The 19,496-nt window shown below is 43.8% G+C and overlaps 1 protein-coding gene across 1 annotated transcript in view; it reads left to right on the top strand.

Moving 5' to 3' along the window:
* Positions 1 to 13,156, top strand: part of SYNJ2 (synaptojanin 2) — a 31,700-nt gene extending 18,544 nt beyond the window's left edge. The window contains exons 12-20 of the mRNA XM_008587024.1: positions 1,633 to 1,856; positions 1,964 to 2,042; positions 2,599 to 2,767; positions 3,125 to 3,298; positions 5,488 to 5,622; positions 7,218 to 7,330; positions 8,417 to 8,525; positions 10,153 to 10,328; positions 12,231 to 13,156. Coding sequence (XP_008585246.1) covers positions 1,633 to 1,856; positions 1,964 to 2,042; positions 2,599 to 2,767; positions 3,125 to 3,298; positions 5,488 to 5,622; positions 7,218 to 7,330; positions 8,417 to 8,525; positions 10,153 to 10,328; positions 12,231 to 12,971 — 1,920 coding nt within the window. The 3' untranslated portion in view covers positions 12,972 to 13,156. The remainder of the gene's footprint in view (positions 1 to 1,632; positions 1,857 to 1,963; positions 2,043 to 2,598; positions 2,768 to 3,124; positions 3,299 to 5,487; positions 5,623 to 7,217; positions 7,331 to 8,416; positions 8,526 to 10,152; positions 10,329 to 12,230) is intronic.
* Positions 13,157 to 19,496: the final 6,340 nt, after the last annotated feature.

Raw genomic sequence — 19,496 nt, forward strand, 5'->3', positions numbered from 1 at the left:
GATAGTGTATTTAGAAACCTGCATTTAATCGATATTTATTGAGGGGCCTTATATGCCAGGCCGTGTTGCTGGCACCAGGAATAAACAGTGGACAAAACAGACAAGACTGTGCTCCTGTGGGACCAGGGTGGTTGCGGGTCATAGTGGTGAGAAGTGGTTGGGTCCTCTGAGAGTCATCCAGGTCGTTGTGTGTATCAAGTCTGTTCCCTCTTGTTGTTGAGTGAGTAAAGTTGCCCGCCTGCCGCCTCCTGCTTTCACCCAGACACGCCCGATGTGTCCATCACATGGGGCCTCTGCGAAAGTGTTGCTGCTGCTAAAGAAGTTTTTTAAAATTACTCACTTAGGGGCCGGCCCGGTGGCGCACTGGAGAGTGTGCCGCTTGAGAGTGCGGCGGCGCTCCCGCCGAGGGTTCGGATCCCACATACAGACCGGTTCCCGCTCACTGGCTGAGCGAGATGTGGGCGCAACACCGAGGGTTGTGATCCCGTTGCCGGTCCCGGTCTGGTACGGGCGTGACACTGAGGGTTGTGATCCGTTGCCGGACACGAAAAAAGACAAAAAGGAAAAAAAAGAAATTACTCACTTAGTGCATGTCCCCGGGTAAGAGTTTGCTCAGTCGTCTTTCTTCTTGCTTACAGATGAAAAGAAAAATCTAATATTAGTAACATAAAAATGGGTGTGGATACTGTCGCCCCATCATGTCTCTTAATTTTTTTACTATTCTCAAGGTTTAAAGGTCACCACCATATTATATATATTTTATATTAGGCTTTGTTCCCACTTAACGTTGTATTGTAAATCTTCAACTAGTTACATAATCTGCATAATAAAAAATTTTTTAAATTTTGTAAATAGATTAACCTTCCTATATCAAAATTACAGGAATGATTGCGTTATTTCCTGCTTGTCTGTTTTCCTGCATATGTCAAATAGATTTCCATGACATTCTTAATGATTGCACAGCATCTTATTATATGGATGTATCATAACTGTCTCCCCATAATGGAACAGTTAAATCCATATTTTTTTCTCTCCCATCAGCAGTGCTGTAAATGATCAACCTTGTATATAAATCTTTGTCTGAATAAACTCCTAGAAGTGAGATTACTAAGTCAAAAGAGATGAATATTTTTGACACTCTTAACACAGATTGCCAAAGAGCATCTGAAACATTTAACCCTCGCAGAGCTCGGTGCCCACTTCCCCACTTCCAGTACTAGGGACTGCTGTGTAAATAGACCGTTGCTGACGGCTGGTTATTTTCGAAGTGTTATGTTACATCTTTAGAGCACTGCATATTTTTTTCTCTCAAACCATCCTTAGAAAAAAATGCCAAGATAATTCTAAGATTGGGGAAAGATAAAGACTTAAGTGTTATGTTACATCTTTAGAGCACTGCATATTTTTTTTTCTCAAACCATCCTTAGAAAAAAATGCCAAGATAATTCTAAGATTGGGGAAAGATAAAGACTGAAACCCGAGGGCAGGGCAGCTGGCCTGCAGACGGGTGGGATTGTTGACGTTCACCGTCTGCAGCAGCGCTCTGAGGGGCTGAGCTGCGGACCGGAGGCTGGGGGTGGGTGTGGATATCCGTCCTGGCTTAACTGTCACCCGTCTTCCTTTCGTGTCTGACACAGACCCGTGCTGGCGATCGTGGAGGTGGAAGTACAAGAAGTCGACGTGGGTGCTCGGGAGAGGGTTTTCCAGGAAGTGTCCTCTTTCCAGGGCCCCCTGGATGCCACTGTTGTCATAAACCTTCAGTCGCCAACCCTGGAAGAGAAAAATGAGTTTCCTGAGGACCTGCGTACCGAGCTCATGCAGACCTTGGGGAACTACGGGACGATCGTTCTGGTCAGGTAACTACCGCCCCTGCGGATGTGGGCTCCTGTGGCATGTTGGCGAGGATCCGTGACAGCTGCAGAGTCGTTCTCGGCCTTGACTTGGCATATCCCATTTATTCCAGGATCAACCAAGGGCAGATGCTGGTGACTTTTGCAGACAGTCACTCAGCTCTCAGCGTCCTGGACGTGGATGGTATGAAGGTGAGTCATGGTTGGTCACTATATGGCCATGCTGTCCCCTGTCCTCTGGGCCTGGCCTGTGCCCAGCCTGCACCTGTATGTGTAGGCACCACGGGAGAGAAGGAGCTGGAATTCCTCATTCTGGTTCTGAGGTGTCTCACATCTGGCCCTGGCTACCTGCAGGATTTGGGGAGAAAAAGCAAGTTTTAGAGTGTAGTTCCCACCGAGTTCCTTGGTCTCTCTTTGCTCACCCTCCAGGTGGGAGAGTGTTTCGATCTTTCTCCTTAGAGTATGTGTTTTAGAATATGCAGCTCATAGGTAGTTTCCATTTTGATAATATCCTGCTTTTAAATTCTCCCGGGATGAAAAGCTGGCAATGATGGTTCAACTTTTATTTAGACCAAACGTGTGGGAGCTATGCTGAGCCTGCCTGGGGTCTGGACCCTCAGGCTTTCCTGGTGAAACGCAAAGACTGGCATCTTTCCTGGGCGTGGCTTGGAGAGAGAAGTGCTTTGTGATCACAGGGAGTCCTTGTGACTTTTGTATTTATCCTCGGGTGGCCACTCTGTCCTCACAGGTGAAGGGCAGAGCAGTGACGATTCGGCCAAAGACAAAGGACTGGCTGAAAGGTCTGCGGGAGGAGATCATGAGAAAACGTGACAGCATGGCCCCCGTGTCCCCCACCGCCAATTCCTGCCTGCTGGAGGAAAACTTCGACTTCACGAGTTTGGACTACGAGTCAGAAGGTGAGTCCCCCTCAGCACAGCGGGGCAGGCACGCAGCCCTCCCAGCAACGGGCGTGAGATTCGGGAACCCCGCCGTGCAGAGCGTACGGAGGATGTTTGACGAGCAGGTCCCATCTGTGGCACGAGAACGGGCAGCGTTCCTATGTGGGGACGATGCGTGGAATGGTAAATGGGACCAGAGGTGTCTACACTTACATGGAAAACAGTGGTTTTGCAGAAGCCGGGGCTGTGGGCATGAAGGGAGGAAGAGGCCACTGTCTCTGCTGACACGAGGGGCCGTGGGCTGTTAGGGGGTGTGCCGGTGTCCCAACACGGACTGCCATCTCACCCTAACAGTGATTCGTTCCCTTCTACCAGGGGACATTCTTGAAGAGGACGAAGACTACTTGGTGGATGAGCTCAGTCAGTCTGTGGCCTCAGACAGTGAACTGGGGGCAGACGACCTTTCTGACACCCCCAGCTCCGCAGTGGGGGCACCACTCCACAAGTCACCTGCACTCAGCAAAAAGCAGCAGCATCCAACCTACAAAGGTAGCCGGACCTTCTTTTTCTCAATAGCCTCTGTGCGGAGTTCGCTCGGGACAGACCGTCTCTGTTCCTCTGGGCAGTCGGGCATTGCAGATGCCACAGTCAAGCACGCAGTCCTGGGAGGCCGGACCAGGCAGGCGTGTGAGCGCAGGAACTGGGCGCCGGGGAGGAGGGCAGCAGCACACACTGATTTCCTCTGGTCGTTTTACTTTTTACAACAACTTGTGCCTCATTAACACACCACACTCATGATAACTCCTGTTTCCTCTGTATATTCATATGGCCACAGTTCCGAGCTGGTTTTGTATTTGTGATGGGTTTTTTTTCCCCAAAATCTTTTCTGATTCAGTTCCATAAGAGGCACATTCAATATGTGTCCTGAATTGCCGGTGTATTGTTACATTCATATGTTATGTTCTTATACAGTCACATTGTACAGTCACATCATTTCGAGCTGGTTTTGTATTTGTGATGGGTTTTTTTCCCCCCAAATCTTTTCTGATTCAGTTCCATAAGAGGCACATTCAATATGTGTCCTGAATTGCTGGTGTATTGTTACATTCATATGTTATGTTCTTATACAGTCACATTGTACAGTCACATCATTTTATCACTTTAGCCATAAGTAAAGAGGGGCTGAAAGGTAAAGGGATTGAACCACACACCCCAGATTAAATGGTGTAATAATTATTGAATACGTTTTAAAACTCACTAGTGTTCTGTGGCTGGCAAATAGGGTGGTTCATGTTTCAGCATCAGACCACGTTGACTGTGTTCCACGTGCAGCAGGAATGCCTCTAGCTGCCAGTCACTGTGTCCCCAGTTAGAGGACAGCTCTAACCAGCAGGCAGAGCTTAGCCACTTGTCAGGACCCTTGAGCCGGGGCTGCGAACAGAGAACAGGGCTGAAAGTGGATTCAGGTGCTTCCCAGGGAGGAGGGTACCTTGCTGAGGGAGGTGCAAGACCCCCCCAGGCCCTTTAACTATATAATGGTTCCCAAACTGATGTGGTTTGCCTACATTGAGCCATCAGGAGCTTTGAAACTTACAAATTGCTGGACCCTGCCGTGAAGATTTGGATTTGGCAGGGGTGGGGTGGGACCCTGGAAATCTGGCATTTGGCAAAGCCCCCCAGGAGGTTTGGGGATGGCTGCCCGATACAGAAGCTGCAGCCTCCGTCAGAGCATCTAAGCAGTTCTGTGTCCCTGCCCTGGAGCTGAAGTGGCCGAAGGGATGTGCTCTTCAGAGAGAAGGCGACCCTTATCTCCAGGGGTGGCCACCAGTCAGACAGCCTCTGGAGGCCAGGACAGGTATGAGCACAAATGCCCCTTTGAATGAAGAAGTTAATAGAGCAATGTGGGAGGACGTGGGTGGCCGTGCCACCTGGCGGGCACCAAGCGGGCATCTCCTCGATGCTGTGGCATGTTCAGCCATTCGCACTAGAAGAAGTCCTGCTTCTCCCAGTTTCAGCCTCAAAAGACATGGGGCAGGGCTGCTGGATTTGAAGGATGGGTTGTCTGAGCCAAAACACAACGGAAAGGGCTGTGGGGGTTGGGGGAGAAGAGCTGTGTTGTCCTGAGTTCCTGTGTGCTAGACATGCTTGTGAGGAAGCAGGAGCAGCCACGTCCTGTGCCCCTCTTGGCCTTCCTAGAAGGGACGTGCAGGTCAAGCTGAGATGGTGCACACATGCGGAGCGGCAGGCAGCCTTTTGGTTTCATGAGTGAGCCAGACGCTCAGTACCAGAGCTTGCCACTGGATGCCAGGCCGTCCTGCTGGCCTACAAGGTAGAATAGTCTCAGCTCCCGAAGCAGTTGTCATGTTTTAGAGTGAGAAGTAAAAACTTGTCTTCCCGGTGGCCGGGTGGATCTTTTAGGATTCTGGTTTCCCACTTGTCTCCTCTACTCCATGTGGAAGTCTGGTTGGTCATTTCAGAAGGAAACAGTTTAGAATATTTCAATATGTCTCTCAAGTCTGGAAAACAGGCTCTGTCCACTGTTCAGTGAATGTCCCAAGCAGGCACTGGGTGCCCTCTCCCCGCACCCCCAGCAGAAAGGGGTGCCCATTTCTGACCAGGGCCTTGAGCTGTCCTGCAGCAGTTTCACCTGTGACAGTCGGCCTCCTGTGCACAGACTGTGTCTGACACTCACGCATTTGGGAAAGACCGTCTCACTCTCATCCCACCATGTCCTCCAGATGATGCTGACCTGTTGGAGTTAAAGCAGGAGCTGGAAGCAGTTGGGGATTTCCGCCACCGTTCTCCAAGCAGGTCTCTGTCGGTTCCCAATAGGCCTCGGCCACCTCACCCTCCACAGAGACCCCCCCCTCCAAGTAAGACTTCACTTGCTTTCAGCTTAGCACGATGCCTGCTGGGGATAATTGCCTGTTTCCTGCTACTGAAAAAATGGCTCTCGGTAAACCTCTACGTGGCCTTTGAGTCCCCACAATGCTCCACCCTCCACCTTGGGCTCCTTTTTGTCTTAAATCCAGAACATGTTTGATATCAGAGATAGTTGTTTTTCTCACAGCAAATTAAATGATTTCTTTATGAAGCTGCTCTTCATCCCGTAGCTGTGCCTTTGCTTTAAGCTGCTTTCAGTTTGAAACCATATAGAATGGAAAATCAGGGCTGCAGCCAACTGAGGGGCTTTTCTTTGCTTCCTAGGAATCTCGTAACGCAGGTGGTCCCTAAGCTCCAGGTGACCACATGCTCACCTCTAACCCGGGTCATCCCTCCTGTGATCCGAGGCCTCCTGGCTACTGCATGCCTTGATTCTGGGAACAAACTCTTCCTTATCCTGGCTATCATAGGATAGGTCTTTTCTTCCAGCTCCTCAAACAATGCTTTCTTTGCTCACCAAACTCTCCTTAGTATCCTGAAAATGGAGTTGTGACATGCTTTTGGTTAGTTTCCATTATACCATGAAAGTTTACTCCCCCGCCCACAAAATTTGACAATCAGAATTAGATTTTCCTAAGATGTTACTTTCAAAATTGGGTTAATCTTGGCTTACATCGTAATAGTAATCTATGGCAAACCAGAAGCACATAACTTTTTAAGCACAATTTTGCTTTTCTGAGCTTATATTCAGAAAATAAGATAACAAATAGGATTGTTTTTGGTGGTTGGCTGGTAGGGGGGTCTGAACCCATGACCTTGGTGTTATAAGGCAGTGTTCTATCTAACCAACTGACTAACCAGCCAGCCCAAAATATAAAATTAAAATAACAAAAAGTAAACTTTATATATCGTATACAAGTATTATTGTGGACATTTTATAAAAATAGAGAACTATAAAGAATAAAATTTTTAAATTCACTTGCCTACATGCAGATAATAGTTGTTAACCAGAAGACTTCCAGCCTTACTTACATATATCTGTATCTACACCCAATTTTTTATTTAATTTTTTTTAATTGATATCCATTTTGTTTGGTCATTTGTCTTTTATTTTATGTGTCATATTTTCTGTCATTAAATGTTCTAAAACATGATTTGTTAATGGCTATAAGTATAATTTAACATAATTTATTCCCCTGCTTTGGGATTTTTTTTTCCTTACAAAACATTTTTTAAATTTGGTCCTAACAGTAGTAGTATGTATTAAACCACTTAGGAATCAACTGGTTTTAATATTAGATTTCAGTCCGGCAGGATGTTATATTAAAATTTGCATTCAAATACTGCTTCTCCAAAGACTCCACATTAATAGGCACAAGCTGTTTAGAAAATAAAGAGGGAAACTCCCCAGGGGTTCTCCGAAGCCCCCTGCCTCTGTGAGTGCTCCAAGTGCTGGCGGAGTTTCCAGACCCTAACGTGCCTGTGGTTGGCTGACATCAGCCTCATCTAACCAGGCTGCTCGCAGCTGGCTGCAAAAGTTGTCACTTCACTGAGATTGAGACTCTGCGCTTGTTGCTCTTCACAGCTGGTTTCATGGTGAAAAAGTCGGCTTCAGATGTGTCCATCTCCTCTGGCACCCATGGGCAGTATTCAATTTTGCAAACAGCAAAACTCCTGCCGGGAGCACCTCAGCAGCCGGTGAGTTCTTCTGTGTTCAGCTCATGTAAAGTGGGTCAGCGTTGCAAACCCAGATGCAGCGAGATGGCCTCTTCTCAGCGAATACGTGGACTTACATCTCTTTAGCCCTCTTCCTGTCCACCACCTCATCTCCAAACCCTGTAACTCTCAGTAGCAGGCCTTTTGTAGGGCTTTTAAATGGTTGTACAGGGTGTTCTAGAGAAAATCTCTTTTGATGAAAAACCCTGCGTTCCTACAAAGCAGGATTGCTGGTTTCCAGATTTATTTGTTTCTCTCCTTTCTGATTCTTGCCTTTGCCCTTGGTGTGCAGAGCAATGGTTGGTAAAAGGGAAAATAGAAATTCAGATCAGTCTTGCAAAAGTGGTGATCATTCTAGCGTAAAGTTGGTAGTGAGAAGAGGCTAAAACGAGACCTGGTAGACCTAAGTAACAAAGTAGGGGAACAGTAGTAACAGTCATACAGGATTGTAGAGCGGGAGGGTTCCAGAGGCTTCTGTGAGCTGCTGAAGGACAGCATGAAATAGAAGGCGAGGGAGGGGGAGTGGTTGTCATGAAAGCTGACATGTCCCAGGATGTCACACAAGACTCTGGGGAGGTGGGCTGGGCCAGGTGCTCACGCAATCACGGCAGGTGCAGGGATTGGCTAGAGGCCCATGGCTGGGTTAAGACGTAGAAAGGTAACAAGGTAGAAAAAGCACTTTTAAGGAAATGTGTATCTAGAAGGCGTTTAATAACTCAGTGAGACTGTGAAGGAGTGGCCTCTGATTCTGCTTTGTCTGGCTTTTACCTGGTTCTTGAAATAAAGATAGAAGATGGTTTGTCCATGTTGCAAAAACCTGTGGCCACCCAGTTTGGGAGACAAGAGTCATCAGCTCTAAATATTATTGCGTTTATCTTAGAATGAGAGTTCTCCGGTGGGAAAGAGGACGGAGGGATGCAGTATAGATTGGAGAGTGGGTTTTAATCTCCGCCTGATGGAGCTCAGTGAACCCCACACTTGTGCACAGGCCAGCAGGTAGCGAATGCATCACAGGAGGCTGTTTTCCTACCTGTCTTAACATGCTTCTGGTTCTTTTCTGTCCTCAAGCCCAAAGCCAGGACTGGAATAAGTAAACCTTACAATGTCAAACAGATCAAAACCACCAATGCTCAAGAGGCAGAAGCAGCAATCCGCTGTCTCCTGGAAGCCAGAGGAGGTAGGTAGTCTCCTGGGCTCTCCTTCCGCAGAAAACTGAGGAGAAAAACTGACTTTCCTTTTCATCTTCTTGCTAAAAGTGCCCTAGAAAAGAAAACTTTTTTTATTTTTCTGGAGGCAGTATTAAATGAAAAGATCCTTTAGCAACATTTTATATAATTCTATGACTAAGATTTATTGTACATTTAAAATTATATATTCCAAATTCAGTAAGTATGTAGAAATAATCCCAGGATTATTAAGCAGCATTTAAGGGAGAGACTGAGGTAAATGAAAATGAATTTTAAAAAGGTTAATGCTGCAGACACTAAGTCATTCTGCCAGCTCTGTAAAAAAGAGATAGTCATGGTCTGCGTCCTTATTTCAGGCACAAAATGTACTTTTTGAGTTGTCAGCAAGTGTAAATAAATTCCTTACTGTCAGGCGGGGACCTCTTCTCCACCACACTGCCTGTTAATTTTTTGTTTCTGTTACTACACTTAACTCTTAATCATATTTTACTTGGAATCTCCCCCATTCATTCAAAGCCACTGGTAACTGACATTTTTTGTTTTGATTTTGGATCTGTTCCAGAATCTCTTTTGCAGAGGGTAGATGATGACCTTTGAAAGGCATGTGCAATTATGATTGCCTACTTTGCTTTTAGCTAGTGTATTTAATTTATTTGGAATTCTCAGATAACGTTTAAGAAGGGAATGAGTTAAGAGGTTGAGAAACACTGATGTAGGGTAGTACCACCACAAATGGTTTCTTTCTTTATTTTAAAAAATAACTTAAACTATGGATGTAACAACCTAAGTATCCATCAACTGATAAATGGATAGATACACAAAATGTGGTACATCCATGCAATAGAATATTATGCAGCCATAAAAAAGGAATGAAGTGCTGATACATGCTGCATCACGGGTGAACTTTGAAAACATTATGCTGAGTGAAAGAAGCCAGACACAAAAGACCACGTATCGTATGATTCCATTTATGCGAAATGTCTAGAATAGGCAAATCCATACAGTCTGAAAGTTATTAGTGGTTTCCAGGGATTGGAAAGAGGAGGGAATGGGGAGCGACTGCTAATGGGTGTGGAGTTCTTTTTGGGGTAATGGAAATGTTCTAGAATTATATAGTGGTGACTGTTGCACAACTTTGTGAATATACTAAAAATTACTGAATGGTACATTTTAAAAGGGTGAATTTTGTCATATGTGAATTATATCTCAATAAAACTTTTAAAAATTAAAATTCTAGAGATGTAGATGTTAGTAGAGGTTTGAGGTTTGAAATCTACCCACAGTCCCAACTTAACATTTTCTTGGTCATGGTCTCATTGAGATTTGGGGGTGTGTTGGATCATCTCCCCTGAGAAATGTCAGTGTGCGTGAAGGTTTGCATGTGATGTCAGGCCTCACTGGTCCCCCGTCAAGACCATCCATGATCCCGGTGAGCATGCAAAGCTGGGGCTGGACCTAGCTGGTTGGTCCTGACAAATCCTTCAAGATTTTTTTTTTTTAGAAAAGAAATACATTGAAATAGTAAATTATCCTTAAGATGTAGACTATCTAAAGGTGAAATTTTGCAGGGAAGGTGCCTTGATCTTTACACTTCAGCCATGTGATTTTATGTTTCAGGTGCCCCAGATGAAGCACTAAATGCCATGGCCTTGAGGGACCAAGGATCCTCCAAACCAGAGCCTGCACCTGGGGTAGCCAAACCTGAAAGCTCCCAGGGGCCCCCACTCCTGCCCCGTCGGCCAGCGCCCAGGGTTCCTGCCCTCAAGAAGCCAACCTTGAGACGGACAGGAAAGGTACAAACCTGGTAGCATAAACCTCTTACTCCTAAGTTGCTCAAATGTCTTGTTAGATAAGAATGACATTCACAGGCAGAAACCTAGCTGAGTATGGTCTTTGCAACCACATTCATGAGTCCCAGACACAGGTGCCTCTTTGAGAAGAATGCTTGACAGCTGCTTTCTCCCTCATATTCCTGCCGTGTCTTGACTCTAGCTGAGCAGAACGAGGGGCTTGCTGTCTTTCTGCAGATACTCACAAGAGCAGCTTGGAGGTGTTGTGCTTCCTAGATGTTCTGAGTCCCCACTGGGAACCACTGTGGGATGCTTTTTCTCAAGTGTTCCGGTATTGCCCGTGTGTGTGGTCTGTGTCGTGTGCACATGGTTTCTCATGTACAGATTTTATTCGCATTAGAAAAGCAGTCACTGATTCCTAGATTAGCCATGTCAACCAGCTCTGGTGCACCTCGGTCTGCTAGCAGTCCGACAGCTTTTCTCACCACTTTTCTTGCAGATTGTTTTCTGCTCTCGCCCTCAAGCTTCTCAGCCTTGCTTACTGCTTCAAAAACATGAGTTTGTAAGGACAGTAGCAGCCCAAAGACTGGCACCTATAGACACGTCTGGATCTTCCGTTTGAGCTCAGTGTTCTGGTGATGGGACCCTCGGTAATTTGTCATCCCAGAATGATTGCTGCTCTCCCACCCATAGGAAGTGTGAGCAGATGCTTTGGAGCTTTGCTCTTCGTAGAGCCTGCTCTGTGTCTTCTGGGCACCTCTTCCATCTCCCTTTGGCTCATTGCCATCTATTTTCCATACCTTCTTGCCAAGTGGACCTTGTTCCTCCTCCTTTTCCCTGTACAGATGCTCCTTAATTTATGATGGGAGACATTCCAATAAAACCATAAGTTGAAATATCATATGTAGAAAATGCATTTAATACACCTAACAACCTACCGAACAGCATAGCTTAGCTTAGCCCATGTTACGTGCTCAGAACACTTACGTTAGACTACAGTTGGGCAAAATCATCTAACACAAAGCCTATTTTATAATAATAAAAATGAAAGATCAAGAAATATGGTTTCTACTGAATGCATATCACTTTTGCACCATCGTAAAGTTGAAAATTGTTAAGTCGAACCATCGTGAAATCGGGGACCTTCTGTACATGCTTTGCCTTTTCTTTTAAAAGCCAGGAGCAGAAATGGATTCATTTTCCCACCTGTTGCACCCAAGTTACGGTAAAAGGCTATTGGAGAAGGGATTATTTTTTTCAGTTTGTTTTCTAAAGAACCAAAAGAAATACTGAATTGCTAATGCTTAACTACTGGTAGCCATTTCTATATAAAAGCTTCATTTTGCACTGTGCAATTGTTTTCTTTGTGATAGTTTTGAATCAGAACAAAGGAAGTGAAGTCCCTGGATAAAGTTTCCCATTCTTTTGTATTTATATTTAAATATAAAAGTTTTGAGAGGGAAGTATATCCATTAGTCCTTCAGTTAGCTTAATGCTGGAACATAAGGTACTTCACCCTAGCATGGGACAGACTGGATTATCACCCAGAGCTACAGTCTCAAAGAATGTTTTCAGGGAGGTTAGCTTTTAATAGGGGAACAGCATAACCCTGTTTCCTAAGGGAATAAAGAAAAATTTGTCTTGAATTATTCAGTGTTGCCCTGGTTTTAAAGGTTCCACTCATCTTTCCTTGGACGTGCTGGTGTGACTTGATAAACGTGTGTTTCTCCTGGGCTTTCTTCTACCTGGTCACATTTCTGGCATCCCAGACATTCTCAAATCTCCAATTTGCTGGAATGTCAGTTCAGTCTCATCTGTTTCCCTGCTGACCACTAAGTGTTCTTTGGTTCTCAGCTTCCCAAGTGGTGGCTTCTTACGAACACTCTTTGTCTTGCCTTTTCTCAGCCCCTGTCACCAGAAGAGCAGTTTGAGCAACCGACTGTCCATTTTACAGTCGGGCCCCCTGAGACAAGCTTTGAAACCCCTCCTCTAGCAACAGCCCTTCGGGTCCGTCCTGTTCCCAAACCAAGAACATCTCAGCCTGGGAAAGGTGCAGAGAGGAGGCCAAACAACGGAAAGCCAGCGCCAGACGAAACCCCTGCCGTGGCAAAAGTCACCATGCCACCGCCTCCGGAGGTTCTGTCTCTTGTGCCCAAAGTGCCCCCGAGGAGGAAGAAGTCAGCGCCAGCAGCCTTCCACATGCAGGTCCTGAAGAGCAACAGCCAGCTCCTCCAGGGCCTCGCGTGCTGCAGCAGCAGCGACCGTCCAGCTGGGCACGAGCCTGTCTTTCCACAAGTGGATTTTCTCCACAGTTCATCTGCTCCCAGCCCCGAAACTGATGGCACCAAAGGGATGGAGCCAGAGGCAGCCTCCTTTCTCGGTGATTATCAGGATCCCTTCTGGAGCCTTCTCCACCATCCTAAACTGTTGAATAACTCTTGGCTTTCCAAGAGCTCTGACCCTTTGGACTCGGGGCCCAGGAGCCCTGAAAGGGCTCACACAGACCCAGTGCCAGTCAGTGCTTCCACTGCCGAGGTGGAGCTGCCACCAGACCATAGACAAGAAAACTTTGATCACTGGGTGACAGTCAATGACAAAGACAAGAGGACAGTGCTGCAGGTGTTTGACCCACTGACAAAAACATGACTGAGCCATGCTGGAGGCCGAGCTCTTCCAGAATGCGCACCTTCCCCACGGGCACCTCTTGACCAGGTCAAAAGAAACTTCTATTTAAAGGCACATTGAGAAAAACATTTTTGCATCTGTCACTCTTGTGTAGTTTACTAAAATTGTGTCCCTTATTCAATAAGATTATTATTCAGCCACCAAAATATGTTTTATTCCAGATTGAACATTTTAAGTTTCCTCTCAGGGGAATAGGAAACCTCCTGTTAGATTCAGTGTATGGATTTTAAGAAAGGAAATCTAGCTGATAAGGTCCAAGAAGTTGTCTCCCATTGAATTTTAAATGGTTGTTCCATTTATATGTGTATTTGGTGGGGGCTTTTTTGTTTTGTTTTGTTTTGTTTGTAGTTTATAGATTTTGAATAACTTTGGTGAGCCACCTGAAGATTGGTTCATAAAATGAGGATTACATGTAGTATATAGATTTTGAATAACTTTGGTGAGCCACCTGAAGATTGGTTCATAAAATGAGGATTACATTAAAAGGCAGTTGGGGGCCGGCCCGGTGGCGCATTCGGTTGAGTGTGGCGCTTGGGAGCGTGGTAGCGCTCCTGCCAAGGGTTCGGATCCCATACAGAGACTGGTCCGCTCACTGGTTGAGCACGGTGCGGGCGCGACACCGAGGGTTGCGATCCCGCGGCGCTTGGGAGCGTGGTAGCGCTCCTGCCAAGGGTTCGGATCCCATACAGAGACCGGTCCGCTCACTGGTTGAGCACGGTGCGGGTGCGACACCGAGGGTTGCGATCCCGTTACCAGTCACGAAAAAAGACAAAAAGGGAAAAAAAAAAAAAAAAGGGCAGTTGGGACCATTAATCGCTGTTCCTGGCCCACTAAAGCCAGGTTTAAAAAAAGAAATCAGAGCTGGAAGCAGCAGTTAGGTCAACCAGATGACTAGACTGTACATTCCAGTGAGTCCTTGTGTTTATTCATGTGCGTGGATATTAACCTTGATTTTGTTGAATCCCATAGGAGCTGGTGTTATACACTGTTCTAAAGCATGTGCTGTTAGCTTCATTAAACTCAGCTTAAACTGGCTGAAGACCCCTGTACTGTGACTTAGACATCGCACACCCTATACATTGCTACAGTCCTGAGCCATGGTGTGCTACTGAAACCGATTTTTTCCACCATTTAGTCCTTATTCAATGAAACCTCATGGATTTTTTTTCACCTTATATTCCGTATCCTGTAAAAGCACAAAATGGGAGAACTCATACTGGCACGTGATATTGATTGTCACTGATATAATATGAAGAGTATTTGTTTTAGCCGCATCTGCCTGGCTGGAGCTTTAAGAGGAAAGCACTACGTGTCCCTGCATGTAAGAATGCCCAGGGCAGCATTTCCAGGTTTGCTTATCTGTATGTTTATTAGATTTACTTTTTCCCTATACATTTTTCCTACATGTTTCCAATACCACTTTTCACCTATTCACTAACTGAAAAAGACATCACAATACTGTTCTACATTTTAAAAATAGTGTTTTAAGGCCTAGAATCCATTTGAAGCAGATATATTTTTGCTGATAAGTTCACTGGCAAAATCTTTTTGTGCCACCTACCATATCTAGGAGTCTTTCATGTCATAGAATCGTATGACAGTGACACCGTGTTATCCCTCACATGACTCTGGGGAATTCCTGTACTAAAAGCTAATGTTTAGGATGGTAACCAGTATCTTGCCTGGGACACACCACTCTCTTGTTACCAACTTGATGTCTGGGATTTCAGAATTACTTTACATTGTCACCGTCAAGATATATTGCAGATTAGTTAAATCTGGCACTCAAAACAAAAACAAAACTACAGTATGTATCTCATTTCATCTGCAAACTGATAAAAGAAAAAGGAATCAGTGACCCATAGAGATAAACAGGTAATATGCATAGTTGAGCAGTCATAAAAGACATAAAAGTGTTTGGGTGATCAAGGTGCCTCCGATGGCACTTATGTATTTCGTATGATTTTTACTTCTGTAACAAACAAAAGAAGTAAACACCATAATCCTTAAAATATTTATGGGGAGAAAGCAAGATGGGTTTCTCAGAGAAGTTCAATAATTTGCCAAGATGCACATTGCTACTAACAGGTATGATCAGGAATGGAATTGAAGATTTTTTCATTCAAATGCCTTTTTTCCCTATAACCTCTTTTCCCAACAAAAAGGAGGTGCATTTGAAAGCAGATAAATATAACAAGCAGTCAGAAAAGGAGGGGAAAGTAAGCAGCACAAAAATTGCTTGTAATGCTGGGAATAGGCCTAGTGTTGGGTGTCTTCTTTGTTATAAATAATAAACAGTAAATAAATGACAGAAAACCGTTTCTGTTGAGAAGGTGCTCATCACACAGTAGCTCTTAAGAATCTGACAGTACGTACGGATACAGAGTTGTGTTGACTTGGGGAGTGGGTCACAAGAAAAATTACAAAGTAGTTCAACATTAAAAATTCGACAAATTTTATTTGATCATGGGTGTTCAAATTTAGTGAACAACATAGACTGGATTTTGAGTTGATAATACGTTTGGCTCTCACACCAGAGCTCTTTTAAAAAAAAAAATAGAATTGCCTTATTTATGTTTTAAGTCAATGCTTACTAGTTGGTGGGTTTTCCAAGTCAGCAGCAGAGCCGATGGAATAATCTGGACAACGAGCAGCGCCATCTTGGGGATTTCATTCTGGTTTTTTTTAGTCTGTCTTTGATGCTACCACATGGGCCTTCTCATCGTGACCTTGCAGTTTACTCCATTCCTGCTGCTCTGTCACACGACGCAGTTCACCGCAGTGTTTTGGGCACAGCGCTTTTTATAACTCCACTTGTCTCTCAGACCCCAGCTGTATTCCCTCTTACGACACAATCTTCTCAGACTTCTTATCTATTTTTTAAAAATATGTTCTGGTAAATGATTGAAATTAGGACCTCTGTCCAAGCAATTTCTGTAAAAGCTAAAAGTTGCTGAAGTTCAAGATGCTTAATAAAACTCTCCCTGACGTGTGTGTAAGTATAATTAAAGTAATGCATTAAAACGTTCGCTTTATGATGAAGTCATTTCATTGGGAAGGAAAGCTATAAAGGTACTTATTGGGGGACTACTGATTAATAAAGCCCCGTAATATTTTTTGAAGTGATAATTTGTACTGGATTTGTACATAATACCTATTAAATGTTTTGTCTTTTTTTCTTTAAGTTGGGCTTATTTCTTTTCAGATCTGAAGAGAACCTTGGAATATCTTCTTTGGCTGTCTGTTCTGAATCAAATGCAATTACTAATTATTCCTGTGTCCCGTGTTTGAGTTTTTGTGTTTGTGTTTGATTCACTTCTTTCTTTTTTTTTCCTGGCGGTGGCTGGTACAGGGATCTGAACCCTTGACCTTGATGTTATAATACCACTCCGTAACCAGCTTAGCTAACTGGCCAACCCTGGTTCACTTCTTAACCATCAAATTAAGTTGTAGAAGCAGACAAGTAATAGTTTGGTAAAGAATTTATTACTTGTACGCTTCCTAGCAGGGACCACTGCTATAACAGATAACTTTATGCTACACTGCCTGTAAAACTTGAGATGCTAGAATTCATTTTTTATAGAATTTTATAGCAAACTTACAAAAGCTTGAACTGCTAGAGTAGTTTGAGTACATTACTTTATAGAGGAATAAACACTCTTCAAGTTCTGCCTAGGTTTGTTCTAAGCTAATTGATACTCAAAATATAGATCATAAGTGTTTTCTGATGATTTTCAGGAATAAGAATATGTTGATAATCTCTAAATAAATATGGCTAGTCCTTCCTGACCAGTAAGGAATACTCTATTGAATTCACTTAATGAGTACACCGCACTTGGGTCTTGGATGGGGAGGAAGAAAACCACCAGGCGAGGAAACTTCATTGCCAAGGTAGTGGGGAGAGAGGTGTAAAACTCACTGTCACACAAGGCAGGCGGTTTGCCTGTATCTCAGTGAGATAATGAGAGTACAAGTGACAGTGATTGTGAACAGAGGAAGACTGGAGAGTATTTAAGAACGTTTACCAATTTTTTTGTTTTATTTACTATATTTTTTAGAGTGGTGTTAAGTTCACAGCAAGATTTAGCAGGAAGTGCAGCGTTCCCATATACCGCATCCCCACACATGCTCAGGCTCCCCCGCACCCGCACCCACACCCGCACCCGCACCCACACCCGCACCCACACCCACACCCGCACCCACACCAGAGTGCTGCCTTTGTTCCAACCACATGCTCAGGCTCCCCCGCACCCGCACCCACACCCACACCCACACCCGCACCCACACCCACACCCGCACCCACACCAGAGTGCTGCCTTTGTTCCAACTGATACGTCTACGTGGATGCATCATTGTCAAGGTCCATCCTTCACCTTAGGGTTCACTTCTTGGTGTCGTACACTCTATGGATCTGGACAAATGTATACTACCATGTATCCACCATTGTAGTATCATACAAAGTAGTTCCATGCCTGAAAAACCCTCTGTGATCCACCTGTTCATCCTCCCCCCACCCCCTAGTCCCTGGCAGTTATCTTTTTACTGTCTCCATGGTTTTGCCCTTTCCAGAATGCCGTAGAGTTGGAATCAAATATTACGTAGCCTTCTTGGATTGGCTTCTTTCACTTAGTAATATGCGTTTAAGGTTCCTCCATGTCTTTTCGTGGCTTGATAGCTCATTTCTTTTTAGTGCTGAATAATAACCCATTGTCTGGATGTACCACAGTTTACTTATCCATTTACCTACTGAAGGACATCCTGGTTGCTTCCACGTTTTGGCAATTATGAGTGAAGCTGCAGTAAATATCTGTGCAAGTGTTTGTGTGGATGTAAGTTTTCAGTTCATTTGTGTAAATACCAAGGAGTGCAATTGCTGAGTCATATGGTAAGAGTATGTTCAGTTTTGTAAAAAACTGTCAAAGTGTCTTCCCAAGAGACCGTTTTGCACTCCAACCAATAATGAGCAAGATTTCCTACTGTTCCACATCCTCACCAGCATTTGGTGTCGGTGTCTTTGGATTGAGGCCATTCTAAAAGGTATGTAGTGGTATCTCATTTCAATTTCTGATTCTGTGATGACATATGATGTTGAACATTTTTTCATATGCTTATTTGCATCTGCATATCTTCTTTGATGAGATGTCTGTTCAAGTCGTTGGCCCATTTTTTAATTGGATTGTTCATTGTTTTATTGTTGAGTTGTAAGAGTTGTGTGTCTATTTTGAAGAACAGTTCGTGTCTTTTGCAAATACGAGGGTACTTCAAAAAGCTCATGGAAAGATTTATATTATCTTTTAATTCTGTTTTTCCATGAACTTCTCAAAGTACCCCCATATTTTCTCCCAGTCTGGTTTGTCATCTCATTCTCTTGACATTGTCTTTTGCAGAGCAGAAAGATTAAGAATTTGAAAAGGTAACAGTGGGTTTGTGTACATAGAAAGGATGTTAGCTGATGGGAATCACAATTTCAGAGGACTTTAATGGAAATTAAGGATTATATTCTATAGATACTAGAAGGAGTGGGTGGTGGAAATACCTAAATAAATCTGTGTGATAGAGTGGTTAAGATTAGGACTTAGTCTAGCAGGAAGTCTTCAAAGCATCTACAATATAGTTTACAAATGGTGTGAGGTAGGGGCCCGACACCTTCCTAAGGGGTAGTTACACTAGTACCACTTATTAAATAAACCATTGCTCTTGCTTTCTTAATTAGGTTTCTCAAGGAATTATTCAATTTTGTTAACATTTTCAAATAACTTTTAAAACTTTAAATTTTGTTATGATAATAACTTTGGATTTATATACCTTTTCTATTGTTTTAAAATTTTTTTCTTTTAAGTTTTCAAACACTATTAATTTCAACTTACCTTTAATTCATATTTTTTCTATTTTTTTGTTTGTTTGTTTGATTGATTTTGTTCTTTTCCTAATCTTAATTAAAAGTAGCACTGGGCCGAGCCCGTGGCGCACTCGGGAGAGTGTGGTGCTGGGAGCGCAGCAGTGCTCCCGCTGCGGATTTGGATCCTATATAGGGATGACCGATGCGCTCACTGGCTGAGCGCGGTGAGGCCGGTCTCAAAAAGGACAAAAAAAAAAAAAAAAAAGTAGCACTGGGTTCCATTATTTTTAGTCTTTCATACTTAATAATAAGATATTTGAAGTTATACATTTTCCCCTGATTGTAGTTTTAACCGCACCCTACACATTTTGTCATAAAATATTTTCCTTGTAATTATTTGCTAGGTCGTAATCTGCTATTCTTTTTCTTTGGTCTAAGGGTTATTTAGGAGACTTTTTAATTTCCAAGTAGTTAAGCATTTTTGGTTTTTGTTTTGTTTTGTTTGGCCTTCTTTTGGCATTTTAACATTGTTTATTCCTAATTTTATTGGATTGTGACCTGAGAATATGACCCAGATAAATATCTACTTTATAAAATTTATTAAGATTTGCTTTGTGGCCACATGCAGGATTGATTTTTGAAGTGGT

Source organism: Galeopterus variegatus, unplaced genomic scaffold, assembly GCF_000696425.1.
Source record: "Galeopterus variegatus unplaced genomic scaffold, G_variegatus-3.0.2 Scaffold4218, whole genome shotgun sequence".
Lineage (NCBI taxonomy): Eukaryota > Metazoa > Chordata > Mammalia > Dermoptera > Cynocephalidae > Galeopterus > Galeopterus variegatus.